At 40.9% G+C, this 26,766-nt stretch overlaps 1 protein-coding gene and 1 non-coding gene across 3 annotated transcripts; one reads left to right on the top strand and one right to left on the bottom strand.

Moving 5' to 3' along the window:
• The first annotated feature begins 1,091 nt into the window (after window positions 1-1,091).
• trnal-caa lies at window positions 1,092-1,201 on the top strand. The gene is made up of 2 exons: window positions 1,092-1,129; window positions 1,156-1,201. It is a non-coding gene; the product is annotated as a tRNA-Leu (tRNA).
• A 1,854-nt stretch (window positions 1,202-3,055) lies between these two features.
• On the bottom strand, window positions 3,056-26,487 carry rubcnl (rubicon like autophagy enhancer). 2 transcript variants are annotated; one of them, XM_036576084.1, is made up of 13 exons: window positions 26,397-26,487; window positions 23,956-24,664; window positions 21,778-21,839; window positions 21,518-21,683; window positions 20,631-20,685; window positions 18,826-18,952; window positions 15,238-15,374; window positions 12,617-12,681; window positions 11,095-11,333; window positions 9,708-9,769; window positions 8,398-8,551; window positions 6,235-6,325; window positions 3,056-3,449 (listed from the first exon to the last, which is right to left on the bottom strand). In XM_036576084.1, exons 1-13 carry the CDS (start codon window positions 26,397-26,399, stop codon window positions 3,346-3,348), a joined length of 1,974 nt encoding a protein of 657 aa, XP_036431977.1. In that variant the 5' UTR covers window positions 26,400-26,487; the 3' UTR covers window positions 3,056-3,345. The 2 variants fall into 2 exon arrangements, with proteins under 2 accessions (XP_036431977.1, XP_036431986.1); XM_036576093.1 differs by having other exon boundaries at window positions 23,956-24,660; window positions 26,397-26,455.
• Between the last annotated feature and the right edge of the window lie 279 nt (window positions 26,488-26,766).

Genomic DNA, 26,766 nt, shown 5'->3' with positions numbered 1-26,766 from the left:
AAAAAACCTCAGCAAATCTGTGGGCCAGCTGTGTTTTTATTACGTTTTTACTTAACATTTTGCCATAATCTGGCCATTGTTTATTCAAAACATGCCAAAACTGCAACGGAAAAATAGCCATTGAATACTTATTCAAAAATAATTCTAAATAAAAATATATTTTTAGGCAGTCTTCTCTTGTGTAACCGCTGGCCCATATATTGTTGTTGGGGGGTCAGAACGCACACTATGCTGCAGTGCATGCTGGGGACTGTAGTGCATCTCGGGGTACTAAGAATGGAAAATTAAAATAATTTCGCAGGCCTAATAGGACTGTGTCACGGGCCTGACTTGGTCAGTACCTCTGGGATGAGTTGGAGTGATCCAGTACTGACCATCCAACATCAGTACCTGACCTCACTAATGCTCAACCAAATCCTCACAGCAATGTTCCACCATCTAGTGTAAAGCCTTCCCAGCTAAATAGAAGCTGTTACTGCAGCAAAGGGGGCAAACTCCCCATTTCATGTCTACAGACTTACATACAGTTTACAGACACATCCTCTGATATGTTTCCTCTGAAAGTGAAGGTAAATAAGTTGGCCAGCTCTCTAGCGCCGCCAGCCGGTCGGTTATAGACAACATTAACAACAGGAACCGTTTTAACATTTCTAAGCGGTCAAAAACTGCTGCTGACCTTAAACACAGTTTGAAAAATATTAATAGACAACATATTTTATATTCTCTCTTAAAGTCCACGTTTCTTATCTGCCAGCTTCTTTGTCCAACTTTCCGCTCCACCTTAAATAGCGTGGGCAGTTACATTCTGGAATCTGTAGAAGCTCCGTGACTGATGCGCCATTTAAGGTGGAACGGAAAACTCCACAAGAAGCTAACTTGAGCCTCGTTTTGGTTCCACAGTGAGCATTTCGGTCGTAGCTACAAAGCTAACCAGCACAGGAAGAGGGTTGTTCTGTAAACAGACGTTTGGCGACGAGTTATAAAGCTTTTCTATCTGAAAAAACAAATTTCACTCATCTAACCGACATAAACCGTCATATAATGTTCTTTCCTCAAAATCATACCTGCTACGGTTGGAGTGTGGAAACAGTGTCAGGATGGCCGAGCGGTCTAAGGCGCCAGACTCAAGGTTAACACCTTCCTCTGAAATGGGGCTTCTGGTCTCCGAATGGAGGCGTGGGTTCGAATCCCACTTCTGACAAGACTTTTTCGTTTTCTTACATTGAGCGAAATGATCGAGTAACTTTTACCTACTTTACTAAACTGGTCAGTACGATATACCTATAATATTATATGAACGAGAACATGTTGCATTATATTATTACCAGCTGGGTTTGAGTGGTGGGTCAGTTCTGACGGTGGTGCTTTAAAATACCCTGCTGGAAAAAACAACTTAAATTCTGGAGCTGGTTTAGCTGGTTGAGCATCTTGGTCAAGCTGGTCAAAGCTGGATGACCACTTGGCCAGCTGGTTAGAGCTTGCAGACCAGATTTGTTCACCTCCTCAACTGGCTAACCAGCTTGCAAACTGGTAGATGGTCAAACTGGTCAACCAGGCCTCAAAACATAGCTTGAACTGGTAAGCTGGTCACAAGCTGGATTTTCCAGCAGGGTAGGCTGATGTTGCCCCCTCACAACTTAAACAGACAGATATATTTATTAAATATTGTTGCATAATAATAATGACAATAATTGTAGTTATTTGAATTTTTATTATGTTGTTATTATTAGGGATATTATACGTAATGGTACTTTTAGATATATAAAGTATTGCAATTTTCAAGATTAATAAGACTAATAAGAGACTTCAGTCTAGCAATTCTGCGCATATAGATTGACATGTTGTACATCTTCTATCCATATTTTGTATAATCTGGAATATATATATAATAAACCCTGCATCCCCTTTATCTACCTCAGACTCCCTAATTGCACTGTGTATGACTGTACATATCATAGCTTTTACGTTATAACCTATATTACTGTACAAAAACGGTACATCGGAAATAGCGCATAGTGGTGTATATTAAAGTGTATATTTAGAGTCTAATGTGTATATTTTTATATACCTTTTATATATATTCATAAGTACTACAAGGGAGCTACGTGCCTAAGAGTCTCACTCACCTTCGCACCTGTGTAAATGTGATGTGACAATAATCATGATTTGATTTGATTAAAAATGGGGGATTCTGGCAACCAGTTCTGTCATCACTGCATACCGTTTACACTTTCTAGTTAGGACGATGCATTTTGATTCATTTTTCAGGTGTTTTTCTGAATTTTAAACGGTATTCAGAGATGGGTGAATCAGGCCTGTGTTTTGAATAACAAAACCAATTATAAAACACAAAAAACATTTAATAAATCCACAGTAGAAGGTCAAGAATAGCCTGTGTCAGCACCACCTGTGTGTATCAATAAATGAAAACAAACAGTTTCCAGCTAGGATTTTTATTTAGTTTTTTAATGCATGGCATTTTTTTCTGCGAATACTTGGTATTCAATCAAATGTAGGTAAAAAAAATAAATTAAAAAAAGACATCGCTATCTAAAAATATTTAATAATGCCCCACATTACACCTTCAAAATGTGTATAATACATTTGTGCTTATTATAGTTTTGTGGAAAGTCATAATCTACAAGTATTAACAGATAAGACAACTCAATACTGCAGAAAATTACAGTATTAGGACCACAGAATTACTAAATAAATGTCAGCTGTGAAAGAAGAAGTGAAAGAAGATGAGCAGCAGAGTGATGGCTTCCTATGAAGCAAGTCATTACAGGCCCACCTGCACCACATAGTTTTTGTTCCCTGAACCAGAGTCATATACGCCATATATGGTCAGAAGTATCCAGACAGGCAGATAGAGTGAATTATAGCTACTTTAAGATGCAGCCATTGCTGACACTGGCGTTCAATTACAATAGCTTGTATAATCTCTATTGAAAAGCATTGACCAATAGAATGAGGCACTCTGCAGCAGCCGCACATGAGCTTAAGGTCACCATGTCCAGTGCCAAGTGTGGGCTAGAGGGGTGTAAAGCCCTCCAGCACTGGGCTGTGGAGCAGTGGAACTCTGTTCTCTGGAGCGATGGGCCTCTGAATACCTTTGGGATGAGTTGGAGTGATCCAGAACTGACCATTCAACATCAGTACCTGACCTCACTAATGTTCAATCAAATCCTCACAGCAATGTTGCAAACGTCCTAGCAGTATCCTTGGTTTCTGAAGAAATGCTGGTACGTACATAATTTAGTACATATAGTGTTGGTAGTTGAGTTGGGAGTTGGGCCTACAAGGAGTTGGGAAGAAGGGCCTGGAAGGAGGTTCCTGGAGGAGTTAGACGGATGCTGCTTCCTGGAGGCTCTTTCGGATCTGCAGTCGGGCACACCGAGGGCAAGGCTCATCCCGGAAACATGCCGTGTGGAAGCACGTCCTACAGTCTGAGAGAGAGAGAGGGAGAGAAGTAATCATGACTGTCTGCCTCTAATTGAGATTTAATTGAGAAATAAACATTAACAGTTACGCCTTGTATAGCAAAGGTTTTTATTATTAAAAACTCCAGCCTTTTACCCTACTTCAGCAGGCTTTTTGAAAAATGCATGAGAAGCGACAGTGCCCTCTGCTGGACAAACCCCTGAGTGGGCTGTAAACAAGCCTTGGAGGAGAATTCCACTTATTTTTGAAAACCTCGGCATAACGCAATCATTACGATGATTTCTGAGTGATTTGATATTAAATGTCTTGTTCTAGAGAAAAGTACCGCCCTCAGTCAGAATTGTTGACAGTGGTGGTGATAGGAACCCTTAGGAAGTCCATTCATGCTGTATGAGTACATGCAGAGTGCTTATCATGACATGGGCCCTTTAAACAGTTCGTATGTCAATCTGACACTATCAGAGCCGGTTTATGAGAAGCCTGGCCACTTCCTATTTCCCCTGTTATATCAAAAACATGACTGCAAAACTCCCGAGGGCGCCTGCGAGCGAGTCCTCAACGAATGGGAGTAAATGGAGCTCAACGGCTAAAAACTAAAAGTTAAAATAGTTTCTAATCACTGAACCAGAACTTTCCTTTAATTTTAGAAAGTAGAAAGATGTATTTCACTAAAAAACAAAGAAATCTTAACTATATATTTCATTTTTTCTACAGCAAATGGGCTTTGGGCAGCAGAGGGCGGGCATTACTGCTAGTGAGTGCTGATTAGTTGGCGAGCGGAGCAGCTCATTGGCTGTTCGCGCTCACAGAAGTCATTAGGTGCCGCTTTAAACTCGTATAGCTCGAGTTTAAAAGCTCCTGAATTTACACTCTAAAACAGATCTATTAAACTGCATTTATGTATTAAAACAACAACACTAAAACCACCCATTGTTCAAGCTTTGTCACAATTGCGGGACCCTATGCTGAGCATCAGATTAGGGTAGACAAAAGACAAGGATCTATAGACAAACTACAAGCATGAATCAGGCGGCCCTGTACACATGGTCCAGCTAGACGGGAGATATACAGAATCTGGGTTCATAGGGTCCAAAGACTAAGTAAGCTGTGGGAAATTGACGAATCACGCACAAGACATAAAGGGCTCGACAATGCACAAAGAATTATGTGGTATCTGAATAACAAATATTCTGCTTGGTGTAATAGAAAAGTGATAGGAAATAGATGTAGAGACATTTTATAGTATAACAAAGAACGTTCATATGAACATACTGTGAAGATGAGAGACAGAGCGAGGATGTAAAAAAAATGCCCACCCCCGAAGAGTCTCATAGAGTTTCATAGTGGGTGAAACCAATATGAAAAAGCCCTGTATTGTGACGGATCCCAAAAATTACTCTGAGTAGGGTACCCAGGTAACGCTTCTAACTCTCACAAAGGCCTATAATGCACGAGTCAACAAAGATGGTAAACAAACACAGAAATTGACCCTGAATTTTCAATTCCGATTTGAGGACGATTCATATTGTGGTACTGGAAACCGATATGGATCCGATCTGCAGCAGTGTGACTACACGTCTTACGTGGAACACAGCACAGAGTGTCGAAGACCCCTCGATCACTCATGCCGCGCACCAATAGTAGTTACGTCACTAAATTGCAAACACAATTATGAAAGACCATTACTATAAACATTAGATTCGGCTCAACGCTAGATGAGACTCTACCACAGAAAAAAGAAATGAAAGTGTTGAGTAAGAAGACTCATCCAAAACCCTCCGTGTTCGAGGAGATTTTGAAAGAAATGGTCGAACCGCAAGAGAACGAGGCTGCAGCGTCAGAACAGTTAAAAGTCTGAAAGCAAAGTATAAAGAATCCGATGACATGAACCAAAGTAGTGACCGTGCCCTTTTACGGCTCAAACACATTCTGGGTGATGAGCCCAGCTGTCAGTCAGAGAAGCTTCATGATGGCCCCTGTGATGCTGGCAAAGATGAAGCTGATCCTCTGGGAGCGACTGGTGTTCGTTGGCAGTCGTGATTGTTCAGACTAATATCGCATACAGATCACATGTAAAGGACATTGTGAACAGCCAAACAAAAAAATCGGATTTGGTGAGAAAATCAGATTTGGGCCACTTTTCCCTGCTGTGTGAACGTAGCCTTAGTTAACTGTTTTGGGAAACAACATTTTAACTAATAACATTGTTGTTTTTACGCATTTGATACCTCATGATCATGGCATAAACAAGCTGAGATCTCAAGATATTAAAAAAAATATAGCGTGCGTGTGCTACTGAGAGTCACCATGTACAGCGTGAAATACTCATTCAGAAGTCTGAAGCGTCAGGTCAGGAGTTTTTCTGACCACGTCATACATCTTTGCATGATGACGCCACACATGCAGGATCAAAAAGAAGATCTGGCTCAATGTTTAGGCCTCAAATACAAAATGAACATTATACTGATGAAGATACCATGTTAGATAATTCCCTCACATCCTCAGAAGACACGTCCTTCACCAAGTTCTCTCTGAAAGCTCGGCGGACTCGCAGTCATCAGATTCCTGTGCTCAGGGAAGGGTCTAAAGCACATCCCATGTTACGAAATGTTCTGCAGTATGTTGCGTGCAATTACATGTTTCCACCACAGAGGGCTTTAAATGCCCAAACTTACAAGGTGCATCTTTAAAGACTGGACAAGGCGTGTTTTATGTCTGGACTGCATTAAAGGGTGGGGTCAGTGTGTGTTCTTTGGGTTGGCGTGAGGCCTCCAGCAGTGAGTCACTGACCTTGGCAGCGTGTGCAGATGTCGGTCTGGAAGGGGAAGAGAACATCCTGCCCACGACAAAACTCACAGATAAAGCCTTTGGCCTGGCACAGCTAGAAAGAGAGAGCGAGAGAGAGAGAGAGAGAGAATAGAGTAAGAGAGAGAGAGAGAGAGAGAATTAGACAGTGAGAAAGAGAGAGAGAGAGAGAGAGAGAGAGAGAGAGACAGAGTAGAGAGTGACAGTGAGAAAAAGAGAATAGAGTGAGACAGTGAGAAAGAGAGAGACATAAAGAGAGAGAAAAAGAGAGTGAGAGACAGAGAGACAATGAAAGAGTAAGGCAGTGAGAAAGATATAGAAAGAAACAGAGTGAGACAGTAAGAGAGATAGAGGAGAGTGAGAGAAAGAGAGTGAGACAGTGAGAGAGAGAGACAGTGAAGGACAGTGAGACAGCAAGATAGAGATGAGAGTGAGAAACAGAGAGAGAGAGGCAGAGAGTGAGTGAGAGACAGTGAAAGATAGTGAGACAGTGAGAAAGAACGAAAAAATAGAGAGAGACAGTAAGAGGGAGAGAGAGAGAGAGAGAGGGAGAGAGAAATAGAGAAAGAAACAGAGTGAGACAGTAAGAGAGAGAGAGAGAAATAGAGAAAGAGACGGAGTCAGACAGCGAGAAAGAGAGTGAGAAAGGGGAGAAAGAGAAACAGAAAGTGCGACAGAAAGAGAGAGAGACCGTGAAAGAGAGTGAGACAGTGAGAAAGAATGAAAAAATAGAGAGAGACAGTAAGAGGGAGAGTGAGAGAGAGAGAGAGAGAGAGAGAGGGAGAGAGAAAGAATAAGTGTAAGACAGAAATAAGAGTAAGACAGAAATAAGAGTGAAAGAGAAAGGGCAGAGAGAGGAAGTGAGAAAGAAAGAGAGGAAGGAGAGAGAGGAAGAAAGAAGGAAAGAGAGGTTAGTTTTTCATAGCTAAACTCATTAGCCGTACTGCATCAGTCTGTACAGGAGCAGCACTGTGACAACACTGACTCTGAGCTTCAGCTGTATTCATAGATAACAGCAGCCAAATAAACAGTAACAGTCCTGGAAACATGAACCATTCAGTCTGGTGTTGGTGTTGTTTTAAGAGCAGCATTAGGTCCAGCTAGGTAGCTAACGTTATTAGCATATGCTAGCAGCTGCTGAACAAGTGTTTCATCCTCTAGTCCACACGTGTCCAATAATATCTGACTGCTGAGTAATAATGTCTAATAATAACGCCTGCTGAGCCGCAGTTTCACTCCAGCAGGTTTAAGCCAGTGGCGTTCAGCACAGGCTTGTTCTTAGCAAGTTTTATTCTAATCAACATTTCAGTCATTTTAAGTGGGTTTCCAATAAATTTGTGGTAAGTTTGTGTTGTGTTGTGGGCTCACGTTATATTTTAAGCTTTAGGCTCAAACAAACTTTGGTTTGAATGCATATAGAGATTTACAGGTTAAATATTACACGAACTACAGCTTATTTAGCCTGGCTAAACTAATGGGTTATGCACACATATAGCTCAATAACTTACCCTTAATACGGAGGCTTTGTGTACACTTACATTACATGTGTACGAATAAAACTTTACCTTAATCAGGTGAAATTGAGTATAATATTAAGCTTTAGGCTAAAACAAACTTTAGCTTTTGAACGTATCCCTGCTTAAAGGTGCAGCGTGTAAGATTTAGTGGCATCTAGTGGTGAGGTCGCAGATTGCAACCAACCGAATCCCCCTCCCTCACCCCTCCCTTTCCAAGCGTGTAGTAGAACCTACAGTGGCCGTCAGGTTTTCTGCCGTCGCCGTCAAGCGTAAAAATGTGTTTCTAGAGCCAGGGTTTGGTTTCTCCGCTCTGGGCTACTGCAGAAACATGATGGCCCAACATGGCAGCCTCTGTTGGAAGAGAAGCCGCCCCCTGTTTGGATATGAAGGGCTCATTCTAAGTTGACGAAAACACAGCGATTCATAGGTACAGGCGATTATACACTTAGGAGAACATGGTTTTGTACAACATAATCCATTTCTGCTAATAGATCCTCCTAAATCTTACACATTGAACCTTTAAGCCAGACTTTCACAAAGTTGTTGTGCATTACAAAGATGCTCTCACTAGCTAATTAGCTCACTAGAAGACTAGCAGCACTGAGGCCTTCACAATCCCAGACTGACACACCTCACAAGCCTCTACATGGGACGTAGCTGACCGAAACACCGCCTTCGCTGTGGTAACAAGCTGACCCCTTTTGACTTTGATAAGGTCGTCCATGGAGAAGAGGTGGAGCTCATCAGTCAGATGAGATGGAAGCTGCTGGAACTCAGCAAGAACCCTGTGTGGAGAAAAACCAATGTAAAACAGCTGAACATCACCTGGACTACACAAATAAACTATTATCTTCTTTATAAAAAATGGATAAAAGTATGGATAAAGGTGTGTAGCTAAAAACAGTCATGTCAGCCACTTTGAAGCTTGAATCTGTGCTGAGTCTGTACTTTTTAATTGTCTAAACTTGCTAAACTATTGCAATTTAACATATTTTAGCACAATTCTCACTAGTGATTTATGTACAGTGTACAGTCTGATCCATTGTATGAATACTCCTCAGGTTGACTATAGCTGGTTTTACATGGTAAAACTTGCATGCAACTTTAGCTGCTTGAAACCTAAATGAAAGTAAATTGCACTTGAGTCACATAATATAAAGCATCTTGCAACTGACTTGAAACTCAGCTGCAACAGCTACAAGGGTCTCGACTTACTTAAACGAGTTTCATGAAACAGCAGATCAAAACGGCGATAATAAAATCGTGTCACCAGATCAGTGAACAAGAAAACAAAACGGAAGATGGTTTATTAGCTAGTTGTAAACAGTACCATTGACTAGCCAGCTAACGCTAACAGCTGTTTAAATGGCTGCCTGTTCCACTGTTTATTCTTCTCTTCTGATGCTCCCGTAATTTTACACAGATCTCAGATTCATTTGGGACCCAAAGGATGAAAATTATTACAGAAGGGAAGACAGAGATGCACTCGTCAATAAACCTGACATGATTCAATGACAGGCTGAACAATGACTTCAAGTAGGCTGTAACTGTAATGGCTACTTTAACATTCATTTTTGGGGGCTTAACATGCACACAACATGTAAAAAAGCTTAAATACATTATAAAGAAACGTACATAGCTAGATAAAAGACATAAATAGATACAGAAAAACAAAATATTAAAAACAACTGGAAAAATATATAAAAATGCTATAAATATCTAAAAACCTCATGATTATATATAGTATTAACAATACCATGTATCAAAAATGACTTGTTGTAAGCAACTTTAATTGTTTTTAAATTTCCTAGTGTGACTGTCAGGTTGCACTGAAATTGTGTTGCAGGCAACGAACAGCATGCAACTAGTTGCACCGAAGTGTCACTGTGTCAAGCCAGCCTAAGAAAACAGAAGCTGGAGTAGTAGAAAGAATTTCTTTACCCATCGGACAGTCTGCAGGCTTTCAACAGCTTTTTGATTGATATCAGCTGCTCCTGTAGCTCCTGAGAACAAGAGAAGTGCACAAGATCCTGAACATGAGAGGAATCTATCAACATTTAAAAACCTCACCGTCCTGCATGCATTTTAAAAATACCTTTCATACCAAGGTTTAGCTCAAAACAGTCCCATGTAATAGCTTTCTGTAGAGGCATTAAACGTTTCAAATGTCTGGAACTTCTTAATAACTTAACCATTTAATTAAGCAGAATTTTTGAAATATAGATTCACCTTTTAACGTAGAAACACTTTTCAATCTGCCCTTTGTTTATCTGATTACCACAGCTACGGCAATCAGATCTGTTTTATACATACACCGATCAGGCATAACATTATGACCACCTCCTTGTTTCTACGCTCATTGTCCATCTTATCAGCTCCACTTACTATATAGGTGCACTTTGTAGTTCTACAGTTACAGACTGTAGTCCATCTGTTTCTCTGATACTTTGTTAGCCCCCTTTTACCCTGTTCTTCAGTGGTCAGGACCCCCATGGACCCTCACAGAGCAAGTACTATTTGGGTGGTGGATCATTCTCAGCTCTGCAGTAACACTGACGTGGTGGTGGTGGTGGTGGTGTGTTAGTGTGTGTTATGCTGGTCTGAGTGGATCAGACACAGCAGTGCTGCTGGAGTTTTTAAACACCTCAGTGTCACTGCTGGACTGAGAATAGTCCACCAACCAAAAATATCCAGCCAACAGTGTCCTGTGGGCAGCGTCCTGTGACCACTGATGAAGAATCAGAGGATGACCAACACAAACTGTGCAGCAGCAGATGAGCTATCGTCTCTGACTTTACATCTACAAGGTGGACTGACAGGTTAGGAGTGTGTCTAATAGAGTGGACAGTGAGTGGACACAGCAGCACTGCTGTGTCTGATCCACTCAGACCAGCACAACACACAGTAACTCAGCACCAGTGTCACTGCAGTGCTGAGAATGATCCACCACCCAAATAGTGCCTGCTCTGTGAGGGTCCTGACCATTGAAGAACAGGGTAAAAGGGGGCTAACAAAGTATGCAGAGAAACAGATGGACTACAGTCTGTAACTGTAGAACTACAAAGTGCACCTATATAGTAAGTGGAGCTGATAAAATGGACAATAAGCGTAGAAACAATAATGTTATGCCTGATCGGTGTAAATCATGTAGACCCCTGTTATGGCACCACCCTCAAGCTCTTTAGCAAGTCTATTTCAGCCAATGCTCTTAAGCCACTCTCTGAACCAGATTTACATCTGTTTCCCAAGGGTGGATTTTCTAAACTCAGTCTGAGCTCAGCTGATCTAAAACAGCCCTGGACTGACCCAGTGCCGGTGGCAAACGCACCCTGAATCTCTGCAGCTCCTTGGCCTGGCCGTACAGGCTCTTAGCCACAACGTTGAGCTTGAATAGTGGCTGCTCCCATATGGAGTCCAATAACTGCTTGGAGAAGACGCACACGGGGTAGCATCTGAAATCCCAGCGACTCAGAACCCGTCCCGGGATCGCTGACTCCCCGCCGCTGTGGCAACCATCGCAGAAATATCTGCCCAAGTATTCGCAGTAGCGTAATCTCTTTATGTAACCTGGAATGGGAGGAAGCACATTGGTACACAATGCTCTATTAATGATTTGAAAAACATCCTGTAATTAAGTTGGCTTGAAAAACCCAACTTACTGTTCACTCTTCCTTCAGCTTTCAAGCTAGAACTGTGAAACTTTGCATGACTGTAGAACTTATACCCGCATAGGTTGCTTCATTCATTCAAACATGAGTTCTTTCCATGGGCATAAATGCTCAATATTCATTCCACTTATATAATATATAGCTTATAACTCTTCCTCTTAGTCCACCACAGTCAGTATAAACTTTGTGGCCAAATGTTTTCATGCACTCCTCTAATGTTAACATCATTCAAGCATGCTAGCAAAACCTTAGCAACCAGCAGGGATGTCAAAGGAACAGCCTAGCTACACCCTAGCAAGCAACTGGTATGGCATAGCAATGGCCTAGCAACAATTTAGCAACCACCTGGGATAGCATAGCAAAGGCCTAGCAACACCTTAGCAACCACCTGGGATACCATAACAATGGCCTACCAACAATTTAGCAACCACCTGGGATAGCATAGCAAAGGCCTAGCAACACTTTAGCAACCACCTGGGATATCATAACAATGGCCTACCAACACTTTAGCAACCACCTGGGATATCATAACAATGGCCTACCAACACTTTAGCAATCACCTGGGATAGCATAGCAACAGCCTAGCAACACTTTAGCAACCACCTAGGATATCATAACAATGGCCTACCAACACTTTAGCAACCACCTGGGATAGCATAGCAACAGCCTAGCAACACCTTAGCAATCACCGGGGATGCCAAAACAATGGCTTACCTTACCTTAGCAACCACCAAAAAAACGTCAAGCAACTCCCTAACAACAAGCTGGAGTACTAAAACAATACCGTAGCAACAGCACAGCAACCACCTGGAATTACTTTATAAACCCAATTACGTTATCAAAACCAATCAACAGTGTTCTGCAGCTGTTTTAATGAGTGATTTATAAGTGCAGCTCACTGAGAGAAGCAGATGAACTGTGTGGAAAGTGCAAATGGTAAACTTTCATTTGTGTCTGTAAGTAGGAGGAGCCATTTTAATAACATTCGGATTTGAAGTAAAGTTACAGTTACGTGCTCGGTCTTGTTTTGCGGAAGGAATAAACATCCTTTACATGTTCGTCACGTCTGACACCGAAACACAAAAAGTCAGAAGTGGCTCTAGGCTAAAGGTTAAAAGCAAACAAAGACATCATAAATAGATTTAAACTATCTTGATGTGAGAAGCAGTTTTGAGAACTTACGAGGTTCAACTTCTGTCCCGCAGCCGGCGCAGAGGAAGTGCTGAGCGGCAATAACGTCACTGCGCCTGTACACAGAATAAAACTCGCATATAACAACACAGAGAGGCCACTGTTCCTAATCTGATGTGCTGTATATATAAGTAGAAGCTTTTGCTTACCACTGGCCATGGACAGTTTATATATATGTATATTATATATATATATATATATATATATATATATATATATGCATTTCTGTTGGTCCAATCATCATTACATTTTCACACAATGTAAAGAAGAACTGTCGGGTTCAAATGACGTAGAAAAATAAAAATAGACATTTTTTTTGGGACACTGTGCAAAATCTAAATTATGTCAATAAAAACAAAATGCAAAGATGTACAAAGACAATATGTCAAAAAGACAATATGTCAAATGTTGAAACTGAGAAAATGTATTGTTTTTTGAAAATATTTGCCCATTTTAATTTGATGCCAACAACACATTCCAAAAAAGTTGGGACAGGGGCACAGATGTGCAGATCACCCATGCGATGTGCACTAATACAACCCTATACCATCATGAACACAGGCTTTTGAACTGTGCACTGATAACAAGCTGAGTGTCTTTAGCTCAGAGGACACAGCGTCCATGATTTCCAAAAAAACCCTGTTTATATCTGGTTTCCTCTTTGCGTTTTAGAGTTTTAATTAGCATTTGTGGATGTGGTGACGAACTGTGTTCACAGACAGTGGTTTTCAGAAGTGTTTCTGAGCCCATGCAGTGATTTCCACTACAGAATCATGTCTGTTTTTAATGCAGTGCCGCCTGAGGGCCCAAAGATCATGGCCAGCAAATACTCGTTTTTGGCCTGGTCCCTTACATACTGAGATTTCTCCAGAGTCTTTTAATGTTATTATGTACCGTAGATGATGAAAAACAAAAGTTCTTTGCTATTTTATGTTGAGAAACGTTATTCTTGAATTGTTGAACTATTTGCCCGCACAGTCTTTCACAGAGAGGTGAACCCCTCCTCATCTTCACTTCTGAAAGACCCAATCATGTAACTGACCTGTTGCCAGTTAACCTTAAAATCAGGTGTTTTTTTTTAGCATTACACAACTTTACCAGCGTTTTGTTGCCCCCGTCCCAACTTTTTTGGAACATGTTGTTGGCATCAAATTCAAAATGGGCAAATATTTTTCAATAAGCAATACAATTTCTCAGTTTCAACATCTGATATGTTGTCTTTGTACTATTTTCAACCAAACACAGGGTTTAAATGATCTGCACATCACTGCATTGTTTTTATTTACATTTTTACATTTTGTTCCAACTGTTTTGGAAATGGGGTTGTATGTCAGGCAGGGTGTGAGCAAACATACAAACAAAACACGGTTCTGCAGGTTCTGCATCTGATGTATGTGTAGTCAACAGTTTATCTATGTCTACATCAATAAAAGCCTCTTCATAAGCTCTTGATATAGTGAAAGCATAAACGATGCACTACTTTGGTGCAGTGGTTCTTAATCTGTGGGTCATGTGTGCAAACTGAGTCTATAACTGGCACGTATGGCTCACTATAGCTCATACACGTCGCTCTTTCACATCTACAGCGTTTCTACTCCAGACCATTAAAGCAAGCACTTCTACAGACATCCTGTATTTACCCGTACTTACATGAAAACAGTACAAAGACATGACATGGAGAGTTCTACATTTTGAACATTATTGTTTTTTTGTACACATATGTTCATTCTGAAATCGATGCCTGCAACATGTTCCACAACAGATGGGAAGGGCAATTTAAGACTAGGAGTGATATGTTCAAAAAACCTTTTAACTAAGTGATGCGATCATGCTTGCTCTCTGGGCTTGAGCTCATCTGAAATGGAAATGTGTATTGTGGTCAGACGAGTCAACCTTTCATATGGTTTATGGAAATAATGGAAAGAAGAAAATGTGCAAAAGTGGGAAAAAAAAATAGACTAAGTTAGAAAATATAATATAAAAATGCCATAACTTTTGCACAGGCCACATTTTATGTTTGATTTCTTTCCCCAATGTGTTAAATTCAGCAGATTAACAGTAGTTGTGCATTAAAATGAGCAGAAGTGTGTCTCTATAGAGGACGTTCACTTATTTCACTTATTAAATCAACAAAACATGGAATTTGACTAGGGGCGCCCAAACTTTTGCACAGGACTGTACTTAATCCCCGGAGGATTCGTGTCAGGGAGCCCTGAATGTTTTCTCTCCTTGATAGGTGCGGGTGATGGGAAGAGGAGGTGAAACACAATTTTATTGGTTAATATTATTTTGCCCCGCCCACTGGTGCATGGTGATGTCATCAAAAAATCAGAAGACGTTTTAGAAGCAAAGCATTACGTTTACATAGAAGATTATGGGTAAACGAGAATTTAGTCTTTTAAAATGATATAATAAAATGAATCTGGCTTAATATGACCAGGAATGTGAACTAACAAGGTCAAAAAAAGGTCAGTTTTGATTTCAGGTTGACTTTAATGCACTTATTTTGGAGGAGAATCTGTTTGTAGCAGTTTCTGAATTCATAAAGCGGAATCCAGGTTTCAGCTTTCTAAGTTTGAGAGTCTACACGAATATTCAGGTTTCATTCTAACCTCTGTGTTGGCTGCACGTTGAAGATTATTTGGAATCGGGGTGGAGCCCAGGTTAGCGTTCCTCTCATCCTGCTCCTCTGTCGGATCTCCTCACTCAGCCCGCCCCTGGTCACCATGGAGACTGTGTCCTGAGGAAACTGTAACCAAAACATCATTGTTCAGGAGTTAAGCCGCCCTGCGTACTTCAAAGGTACAGCCGCAACCAAGCTCAATCATATCATCGCTGTCCAAAGAAAACCATGCGTCTCCATTTTTGTTGATTTTTATTTGTCTACGTCATTTCAACACAGCGTTGTGTGAAATTTTCATGAACGGTCAAGTCAAGTCAAGAGGCCTTTATTGTCATTCCATCTATGTACAAGTGCACAGTGGAGTGAAATTACGTTCCTTTGTGCAAACAAAAAATTAAGCTAGAAACAATACAATAAATATGATAAATTAAACAGACATTAGACACAGTAAACAGACCGGACAGTGCAGCGCTGACACAGCATTCATGAGGTAGTGGAATAAGGTGCAGAGATATTTAACATGCTGTGATCTGTGAGTTTACGCAGTCAGATAACATACGTGAGCACAGCAGTTACTGAGGTAGTAACTAATTAATGAATGAATTAATTACTCAGTAATTAAGCAGGTAGTTACTGAGGACCAACAGAAATGCTCTAAAATCACTTGGAATAAAATCTATTTACTTTAACTTACATTAAAGATAAGAGCATTTTTTCCTTCTTCTGTAAAGTTATTATTCTGGAGATACTTGTTTTTTTGGACAGTGATGATATGAACACTACTGTTGTTTTTTCACAGTATTTGAAATACCGGCTGCTTTTGTGTGAACATTTCACAACAAATGGACCAACAGAATGTTCTTCTTGTAGAATATCGCACATAGAATTATGAGAAAACTACACTGAAATGAATGGGAGCTGGGAGCACAGCACTGTTTTGGTTAACTTCCCCAGAAGGTGGGACTCTTTCCACCACACTCAGAAAAAGGTAGGAAACTGTTATTGGAGCAGGACCCCTCTTGTCACTGGGGTGGTACCTTAAGGGTAGATCTCAGTACCTGTAGTCAGGGAACATAATTGTGCCACAATTCATTTTTATTACACTGTTATTATACGTTGTACTGACTCCACACACCCCGTCTCGTCTCCAGGCTTTTTATTTTATTGCTCTGTTTTAAAACATTCGGTTATGAAAAGGTACAAAAACACACCTTTCCACTGGGAAAACCTATTTAAGTACACAATTGGACCTTAAAACCACTGTTGTACCTTTGAGGGAACATTTACATTGTTTGTACCTTGATGAATGGAAAATGTACCTGAACAGAACCTTTATTTCTAACAGCGCACTTACGGATGGCTGTGGCATCACTGGGGTTTAAACTCACAAACTCTTTAGGCTGCTGTTATCAGGATTTACATCGCTAGACTTATTTACTCCTCTTTCCATGTCCTCTAATTTTACACAGAGCTTAGATTCATTTGGGATCCAAAGCATGAAAATGATCTGAGAGGAGAGGCTGATGCACTTCTTGTGCACCTAGAACAGAATGAGGGAGACGTTAAGTAAGCTATAACTGTAATGTCTACTTAAACATTATTTTCAAATGCTTAACATACACACAAGAAGTACGCAGCTCAAATGTATAATAAAGAACTCAGATATATAAAGACAGACAGATGGATAGATATAGATGTAGAAAAGAGTGGCAATGACAACTGAAAAAATATACGAAGACGATAAAAATGCTGCAAATATGTAAATTATGCCATGCAGATGACTTCATAGCAAGAAACATCTGGTTTATGAAAAAGTATGTGCCGCTAATTTGTCTGTCTAGTGGAGCAACTGAATGTGTTGCATGCAACTTTGTTTTTCAAATGCTCCGTGTAACTGCCAAGTTGCACAGAAATTACGCTGCAAGCAACTCACAACATGCAACTAGTTGCATGAAGGTTTCTCAGTGTTAAGCCGGCCTATAATACAAGATCGGATACGTTGAACACTTTTCTGATCATGCATAATTCCATGCGAGTTTTGATGATTACTGTTATTCTAAAATGTGAAAATAATAAAATGATGAGAACCGCTACTGACTGCTACTGTATCCGTTTACATGGACATATTGCTGAGCTATATATAACCGTAATCATCTACAGAAATAGAATCATAAAGCCGCAGTGTTTGTGTTTGATGTACACCACATCCTGCTAGAGTTCACACATACCACTCCTAGAATAAGACATTAATAGCTTCAATCTCTAATACCTATTTCTGACTCTTAACCAGCTCTCTTTTAATACCTTGATTTCTCAACAGTGTTGTCACATTTATGTTGATACTTATAGAACTTCCGCACATTTGTGTGCAGCCTATCTGCATGGGTTACTGTGGCAAAGACGTAGGCGCTTGTAACTACATAGCTAAGCTGGTGAAGCGGATTTCAAACGCAGGTGCAGGAGAGATGGAGGTGCATCGTCTTGCCCTCTGAGCTCTTCAAAAATCTCTGGCATAAGGAATCTCTGGCAGCTCTTCTTGAATCCCAGCACTTCAGTGACTCTGGATTTGACATCATCGTTGTTTGTTGTGATGCGAGTGACGCAACAGAAACTCTGAAATCCGATTTGAACAGCCAGAGCGTCCAGACTCAGACACATCTGCAAAAATCCGTTTGGAATTTCAACCAACTCCAAAAGTGGCCTGGATCCAATTTGTAAAAATCAGATTTCATGTGTTTTTTTTGCTGTCGAGACGATCAAAAATCAATCTGGATACAATCTACATACGCCAAAATCCAGATTTAGGTTGGCAGTCTTGGCAAGGCCTTAGACTTGAGTGCAGCTGCTCAGCCATGGAAACCATTTCATGAAGCTCCTTCCAGAGGCAGTTTGCAGCTCTGTAGTGAGTGACGTAAAGGAGGATCAGTTCTTTTTATGTGCTAATAAATTCTGTCCTACCGACATTTTTCCACAGAATGTCCCTGGATTCTCTGAACTGCGATGTCATTAAGGTCAAAATATGAATATTGCTACTTCCACACTAACAGATGGCTACCAATCCTGTACACTGAAATGATGTTGTATAAAAATAGGTTTACTATTAAAGTTCAACACCAGCTCCTTATAAAGTTCTCTTCTACTGCCAAAGCAACGTCTCCACCACACTTGACAAACATTTAGTCTCCTTGACAACTTTATAATTCAGAGGATCCAGCGACACTGGAAAGATGTAAACAGAACAAAGCAAATCAGCTTTGGAATCTTTTTTGGTAAACACAGGACACGACATCGATCATTTTAGAGGATCGCAGTCGTTTTATGCACTACAGAAAACCAGCTTAGACTGAGTTCCTGCACAATGACGAGACATTCAGAGGTCTATGTCTGTGTAAAATATCCTGAGATAAATGTAGAGCCTTTCTTGTGTTTCTTCCTGGTAAACACAAAAGTATAAAACCTGCCGAAATGAGCTCAGCTCTGGATGCAGATACAGCAGCGGCACACCATGTACTTTGTGTGTGTCTGTTTGTATTCATGTACGCTGTGTGTGTGTGTGTATGTGTGTTAGCACTCTCACTTCCTCTAGAGTCAGGCACGGTTCGTCACAGCTGAAGGTCTTCTCTGAGAGCGCCCACTGTTTCCTGAGTTCCGTCATCAGCCGCTGGGCGAGACTTTCAGCAGAACACCTGGAGACCTTTAAAGACCTGGACACACACACACACACACACACACACACACACACACACACACACAAATACAGTAGCAGCATTTCAACAAAAAACACTAACGTATGGCAGAGTGATGTTAGATCTATAACACATGCTTAAAAACAAATATTAAGTGAAAGCTGGCTATCTGTGGCTGTCTGGACACTTCAGTTTTAGCTTTGCTAATATCACTGGTTAACATCAACAATATACACCGATCAGGCATAACATTATGACCACCTCCTTGTTTCTACACTCATTGTCCATTTTATCAGCTCCACTTACTATATAGGTGCACTTTGTAGTTCTACAGTTACAGACTGTAGTCCATCTGTTTCTCTGCATACTTTGTTAGCCCCCTTTTACCCTGTTCTTCAGGGGTCAGGACCCCCATGGACCCTCACAGAGCAGGTACTATTTGGGTGGTGGATCATTCTCAGTACTGCAGTAACACTGACGTGGTGGTGTGTTAGTGTGTGTTGTGCTGGTCTGAGTGGATCAGACACAGCAGTGCTGCTGGAGTTTTTAAACACCTCAGTGTCACTGCTGGACTGAGAATAGTCCACCAACCAAAAATATCCAGCCAACAGCGTCCTGTGGGCAGCGTCCTGTGACCACTGATGAAGGACTAGAGGATGACCAACACAAACTGTGCAGCAGCAGATGAGCTATCGTCTCTGACTTTACATCTAAAGGTGGACTGACAAGGTAGGAGTGTCTAACAGAGTGGACAGTGAGTGGACACAGTGTTTAAAAACTTCAGCACCACTGCTGTGTCTGATCCACTCAGACCAGCACAACACACACTAACACACCACCACCACCACGTCAGTGTTACTGCAGTGCTGAGAATGATCCACCACCCAAATAGTACCTGCTCTGTGAGGGTCCATGGGGGTCGTGACCACTGAAGAACAGGGTAAAAGGGGGCTAACAAAGTATCAGAGAAACAGATGGACTACAGTCTGTAACTGTAGAACTACAAAGTGCACCTATATAGTAAGTGGAGCTGATAAAATGGACAATGAGCGCAGAAACAAGGAGGTGGTCACAATGTTATGCCTGATCTGTGTATACTGCCTGTCAGTTTACACAACTTTGTGAGTTCTGACCATGCCTTTAACATGGCGGTGGTAGTATGAGGGAAGACTGATTGAGGGACGGGGGAGAACGGGGGAGCTAGAAGGCCGGACCCCCTCATAGCTGTGGTAGGACTAATGTTGGACTGGGGAACTGGGAGGAGATGGGGTGGCGGTGGTGGGGATTCCGAACCCTTCGTCACAGGAACGGAAGGTGAGGGTGTGAATTTATAGGGCATTAGATTGGAACAAGGAGGGGATTCAGGCACGCCCCCCCCCCAAAACTTCAGTTATAATATAACTACATTAATTGTTGTGAACTAAAATGCTTGTTTTCTCTTCACTTTCTAAGATTGTACTGTCGCTGAAACATGCACAAGCAACATGCATGTCCTCGTCACAGATGTAGAATCTGCCGATTGTCGTCACAGATCAGCTTTTATGGGCATCTTAATTGTCCACTTTTGTCATGCTGCTGGGGTTTGGCCGTTGTCACCTGAGCCATAAAGTGTGCCTACTTTCACTATCAGAATTAATATTCCACAAAGCTGCTTTTGCAAACAGGTGGAGGTCATTTCAGTCGAGAATTTACACACCTACGTTTCGAGGCCAGAGAGCTTCTGTTTGAAGAGAACCGGTGCCCGCAGTAATCTGGAATTCACACAGGCTGAGGATTAGACTGCTCATTGAGAAAAACACCGGATTATTCATTCAGAAAAAAAAACACAAAGCAAATTCACAAGGATCACGGCGGCTGAGTTACGTATTACTTAACAATTAATGCATCAGTCCCTTATATAAACTTCTTATATACACTAAAGAAATGTACACTGCAAAAATGGTATCTTATCAAGTAAAACTGTCTTAAATCTAGGCAGAAATCTAGTATTTCTCCTGCTGAGATTGTTGTAAGCCTAATTTAAGATTATTTAACTTACTTTAAGAAATGTTTTATTTGTTTTAAGTAATTTTATTAAGTAAAATGATCTCAATATACTGGCAGATAATTTTGCTTGTTTTAAGAAATGTGCTTGAAACCAGCAAAATTATCTACCAGTATAGTGAGATAATTGTACTTAATAAAATGAATAAAGAATGTCTATAAATAATCTTATAATAAGTGCACAACCATCTCAAAATGGGAAATATTAGATATATCGAATAGATTTAAGATAATTTCTCCTGACAATAGATCATTTTTTGAAGTGTATATTTAAATCTTACCATAAATTTATACAATTAGATGCTATAGAAATCTTATCATTAAGCTATTAATATAGTATAATATTGAATATATAGTATAGTACATAGTTGAGTATTACTATCCCTTTTGTAAGGGGTAAAATGTGGTATAACTTATTTTGTCAGATGTTGTTAGAAAACAATAGTATCCTGTTTGTAAATTTCTCCATCGTGGGAAACGCTGCTTTGCGAAATTTGTGTTAATCAAGAAATTACACAAGCATCTGTAATCTGGCTTTACCATCGTAACCGCTGTCAAAGGAGGAGAAAGAGCGCATCTTGGAGTGCAAGTCTGAGTCTCTGTCTTCTGAAGCGTCTGTGTGTTTTAACTGCTGCTGATACACGGTCCATTTCACAGCCTCCACGACTTCCAGCACCATGTCCACCACCACAAAGTGGGCATTCTCCTGCATGTATGCACAGACATATTAACATTATACTCACTGATCCAGCAGTTATTCTTATTAACACAAAACAAACTTCGTAACAAAATCTGTCTACCTGGTCGAGGTCCACACTGTTCCTGTAGAAGTCTTCTGAGATTTGCTTCTCATTCACAGGACCTTCACCATCAAATAAGAAGCACATTAAAGCAGCATTCGTGTGCACTGATGTGTGTATATGCTTGAATTCCACTACCACTGTTTAGCTATGCTAATGTACTTTTGTCCATGTTTATAGATAAGACTGTGTCATACAGTGTTAGAAACCACATACAAAAGTCTACTAAAGATATCATCTCCACATGGTTTCAACCAAGTTTGTGATGATTTAGCCATGCATTTAGCACCAAGCTAATTGCTGGGGTATACATTTCCATTATTTGTTGCCTACAGTACTCAGAAACCACCTTTTTGTATATTCACTTTGCAGTCAGATTGGCTATTAAGTACAAACTATTCACTTTTCAGTGCCAGAAAAGAAAGCAGGCAACATTAAGATTAAGTGACCCTGCAGTGAAACACCACATACACACTAGTGAACACACACACTAGGGGGCAGTGAGCACCCTGGCCCAGAGCAGTGGGCAGCCTATCCACAGCGCCCAGGGAGCGGTTGGAGGTTAGATGCCTTGCTCAAGGGCACTTCAGTCACGTACTGTTGGCTCAGGGTATCGAACCGGCCACTTTCCAGTCACAAGGCTGGTTCCCTAACTTCCAGCCCACGACCGCCCACACAACCCATATTTAACAGAAAATTACCCGAAATCCTCAACAAGCAAATGTAATCAAATCTATCAGCATTTAATTTGTCTACTCTTCACTTCTGTGTACCTTACAGCCACTCTAACTCTTCCATCCTTCCGGTTTTAAAACCGAGTTAAAGCTGCGTCCCCCCAACAGAAGCTGTTCTTGTCCCTACCACTTAGCCCTACCCCTCTGTTTTGCGTGTTCATGTCTAGGGGTAGGGTGTCCTGATTCTTGTTGAGATAGAGGGGTAGGGTGAAGTGTTAGAGCTACATGGCCCCTCAAACGGAGGTTTTTCAGAGACTCCAAACAGAGTGATATGAGAAAAAAAGAAAAACTGGCAAATGGAGCACAAGAGACCAAAGAAACCCACAAATGACAAAAATGGAGATACAAGGTTTTGTTCCGACAGCAGTGATATGAAAGGTGGTCTCTGCCTTTTGCATTAGCCTTGTGGCTCAAGTGTAAAACTAAAGAAGAAAAACTTCAGGCACTAAACATGTCTTAGATGACTCAGTGCATTTGGGTTAAAGGCAATATTATGTGCTGATCTATTGCTTTAAAAAAACAGCTGGAGGAACCACGTATGCAATTCCAGCAATATGCAATTCCAGGAAGTCTCTTTATATTTGACTTTTCCAAATACTTTGTCTAAAACCTTATGAAGAACTTTGCATTATTAATTACAGGTGCACTTACTGTATATGTGGAAGTAATCTGAATACTACAGGGAGATTCACTCGAAAGAGGCCCCGAATATTCTGTAATAACTCTCTCTAGGACGAAGCAATCTGAACGGAACAATGTGCAATGTTCTCCTCAGTATGGAGCTTCGAACAAGCCAGGATGCCCCTGCGTCGGAGCGATAAGGTAGGCGCCGGACAGCTGTCGCGACATTTAACCTCCGTTTGAAACTTCGGGGTGCAGACCCCACTTCCAGCATTGCATGTAATGCAATCGATTACACATACGTCAAGGTATGTAGCGTATTTTTTGGCTCAGATTGCTTCATCCTAACGGGAGTTACAACAGAATATTCGGGGCCTCTTTCGAGTGAATCTCCCTGTAGGTTTACTGTAAGACTGGTTATATGTTCATATCGCTGCTGTCAAAAGAAAACCTCGTATCTCGATTTTTGCCGTTTTTCAGTTTTTGACATAATTTGAAAATGCCTGTTGCCCTTCACATTGTTTGTAAATGTCATGAAGAATGGACCAAAAGAAGCGGCCAAAAATGACTTGGAAAAATGTCTGGTTCCATTGACTTACATTAAAAGTAAAGTAGGTTTTTTCCTTCTCCTGTAAAGTTACCATTTTGGAGATACGAGGTTTTCTTCCGACAGCAGAGATATATTACTGTGTTTTTGGGCCTATACTCAAAATGTCTCATGAAGAACAATAACGCTGCAATGTGACCATTTTTTCATTTCAGGATCTAGATATGAACTCCTAGCTAATGGCTTGCGTTCTGTTGGGTTTGTGGTTTGGCTCACCTGAGATCAGGTGGGTGTCTGAGCTGGCTCTGTTTTTGCTCCCTGGCCGTGGACTCCCATTGAGATGTTGAACCATCCCATCAGACAGAGACAGACCCCTGGTCTCCAGAGTGGACTGGGACTCTGACGAACCACATGAGAAGCTTCCTTGCTCATCAGTGTCGGTGGATACGGCTGCTTGTCGAGTTAAACACTTCGCTGCAACTGGAGTACATGGTGGAACAGCTTGGGGACACTGCTGAGATATCCCTGGGACTGAGGAATCAACTCCTGGTTCTTCTGGAAGTTCTTGCATGCTCAAAAAACCTTTAGAGAACCCGGATGAGTTTGGGGTGTCAGGCGTTAGCCTGTTCTGGAACGGTGGTGTTGAAGACAAACTGACGGGAGAAGATCCTTCCGAAGACTGCTGTTCCATGCTTTGGAAGCGAGCCTTACGGGATATGACGGGACTGCTCCTGGGCAGGTGGTACCACGTCTCCTCTGGGTCCAGCTTGGAGATACAGCCAGGGTTCCATTCATTTGGGCTGCTGCTTCCATACCGAGGTTTCAGGTGACCTTGGCTTCCACCGGGGTCATCCTCAGTCATTTCAATTCTTGTGAAATCACAAGAGTCTTCATCGTTAGACTCAGGGGACGATGCAAGGATAGATTCCATAGACCCACAAATGGGTTTCATTCGGCTAGAGCTGGTTCTGCTCTCCCTGTCTACCTGGAAAATTGCAGAAAAGAGAGAACAGAATGAAGAAGACGTGTGTCAACATGTCGTCATGTAGCGACTGTAACAGCACTTCTCAGTTCCTGCTAAACTTGGTTGAGGTTGAACAGTTCTGAAGAACACAAGGGGAAATTTTCATATGCAGCTTTACTGTACGACAAAATGGGATGGCTGTGAATTTGTCCAGTGAGCTGTTTAGGATCCCAAATGGATTGATGGACTGAGTGCATGTACTAAGCCCTACACTCTTAAAAAAAAGACGGTTCTTCATGGGTTCTTTAGCAAAGAAATTAGCTCTATAAAGAACCAGGAACACTCAAATAACCCTTTGTATGATAAAAGGGTTCTTTGCATCATGAAAGGGCTCTTCAGATCGATGGAGAATGTGCTGTAGATGGTTCTACATAGAACCTTTTTGAAATTGGTTCTATATGGCACCCAAAAGGGTTCTTCTATTGTTACGACAAAACTTGTTGTATGGTTCTTTAAAAAACCCTTTTAAATTGTTTCCATATAGCCTCACTCTTAAAAAAGACGTTTCTTCAAGGGTTCTTTAGTAAAGGGAATGGATCTATTTGGAACCATAAGTTCTATATAGAAGTATTTCATGCTTCAACAGTTCTTTACAGAGTGAAATGGTTCTTCAGATTAATGGAGTATGTGTTGTATATGGTTCTATACAGCACCAAACAGGGTTCCTTTATTGTTACAAGCTTGACATCATTATAATAGAGAAACCATTCTTTTTGCTATATAGAACCATTTTCAAAAAGGTTCTAGATAGAACCCTATTCAGCACGTTCTCCATTAAATAAGATAAATGAAGAACACTTTTAGCAAAAAGGGTTCTACATAGTACCAAAACATGTTATGTAACATTTTTGATCACTCTTAACAAAGAAATGGTTCTTCAGAATGTTGGAGAATGTGTTGTGTTTGGTTCTATATGGCACCAAACAGGGTTCTTCTATTGTTACAAGCTTGAAATCATTACAATAGAGCAACCGTTCTTGGTGCTGTATAGAACCATTTTCAAAAAAGGTTCTATATACAACCATATGCAGCACATTCTCCTTCAAAGAAGGTGAATGAAGAGCCATGTCCCCATGCAAAGAACCATATAAGCATGAAATAGATCTATACAGAACTCATGGTCCTAAACACAACCATTCCCTTTACTAAAGAACCCTTGAAGAACCATCTTTTTTAAAGAGTGATGCTAAATACAGCCATTTTAAAGGTTCTTTACAACATGTTTTCCAGAGAAAAAACATTTAAGCACCATTCAAGCATACAAATGGTTGTTTGGGTTGTCAGGGGTCTTTGAATAACCGTTGGAGGAACCATGTAAAACAGGTTCAAGACTGAGATCAGCTGGACGACAAAATGACTGCAGTTACATTTCTGCTATGGGCCTGTATGACCACTTCTGTTGTTCGTTATCTCTGAGGTGCATAACTATGCTGTGCTGGATGCAGGTAGGGTTTTAACTGACACGCTCCTTCCTGAGAATGAACAGATCCGCTGAGATGCAAAACAGCACTTAAAGCTAACTGATAAAGTTCAACCGTGCAGTGAAGCTCGCTACTGAATGCAAAGGCGGTCCTTAATTAAGTTTACACATCTCAGTGGGCAGCTCAGTGATCTCACAGTAGCTCGACAAGTCTGTACAAGCAAGGAAAACAGCTTTTAGTAGCGTTTCTCTAAAAAACCGGTATAAACTCACCATTTCTCTCGAAATTTCAGGAACTGGTAAAGCAGCTCTCAAGACAGACGGTACTAACGGCTAAACGCACCAGCTGAGTTTCTTTCACGCCCGCATTCCGGAAAGCCACGCCCACCCTGCAACAGGATTGGCTAGTAGTCCACCAATTAGAGGCGTCTTTTTGAACTTTCTCTCTTTCTTTCTTTACTTCTTTCTTTCTTTTCTTGAACTTTCTTTCTTTCTTTCTTCCTTCCTTTTCTTGAATTTTCTTTCTTTCTTTCTTTCTTTCTTCCTTTTCTTGAACTTTCTTTCTTTCTTCCTTTTTCTTTCTTTTCTTGAGCTTTCTTTCTTTCTTTCTTTCTTCCTTTTTCTTTCTTTTCTTGAACTTTCC

Source organism: Colossoma macropomum, unplaced genomic scaffold, assembly GCF_904425465.1.
Source record: "Colossoma macropomum unplaced genomic scaffold, Colossoma_macropomum, whole genome shotgun sequence".
Classification (NCBI taxonomy): Eukaryota; Metazoa; Chordata; class Actinopteri; order Characiformes; family Serrasalmidae; genus Colossoma; species Colossoma macropomum.
The sequence above is the reverse complement of the archived record's forward strand: the minus strand, read 5'-3'. Positions and strand labels throughout refer to the sequence as shown.

Excerpts from the sequence above, each read along its gene's own strand:
- rubcnl (XM_036576084.1), bottom strand. Across the intron at positions 21,684-21,777 it reads ACAGTGTGGACCTCGACCAG|GAGAATGCCCACTTTGTGGT; the intron begins GTAGACAGATTT and ends GCATACATGCAG. Across the intron at positions 12,682-15,237 it reads AACGTGCAGCCAACACAGAG|GCGCAGTGACGTTATTGCCG; the intron begins GTTAGAATGAAA and ends TTCTGTGTACAG.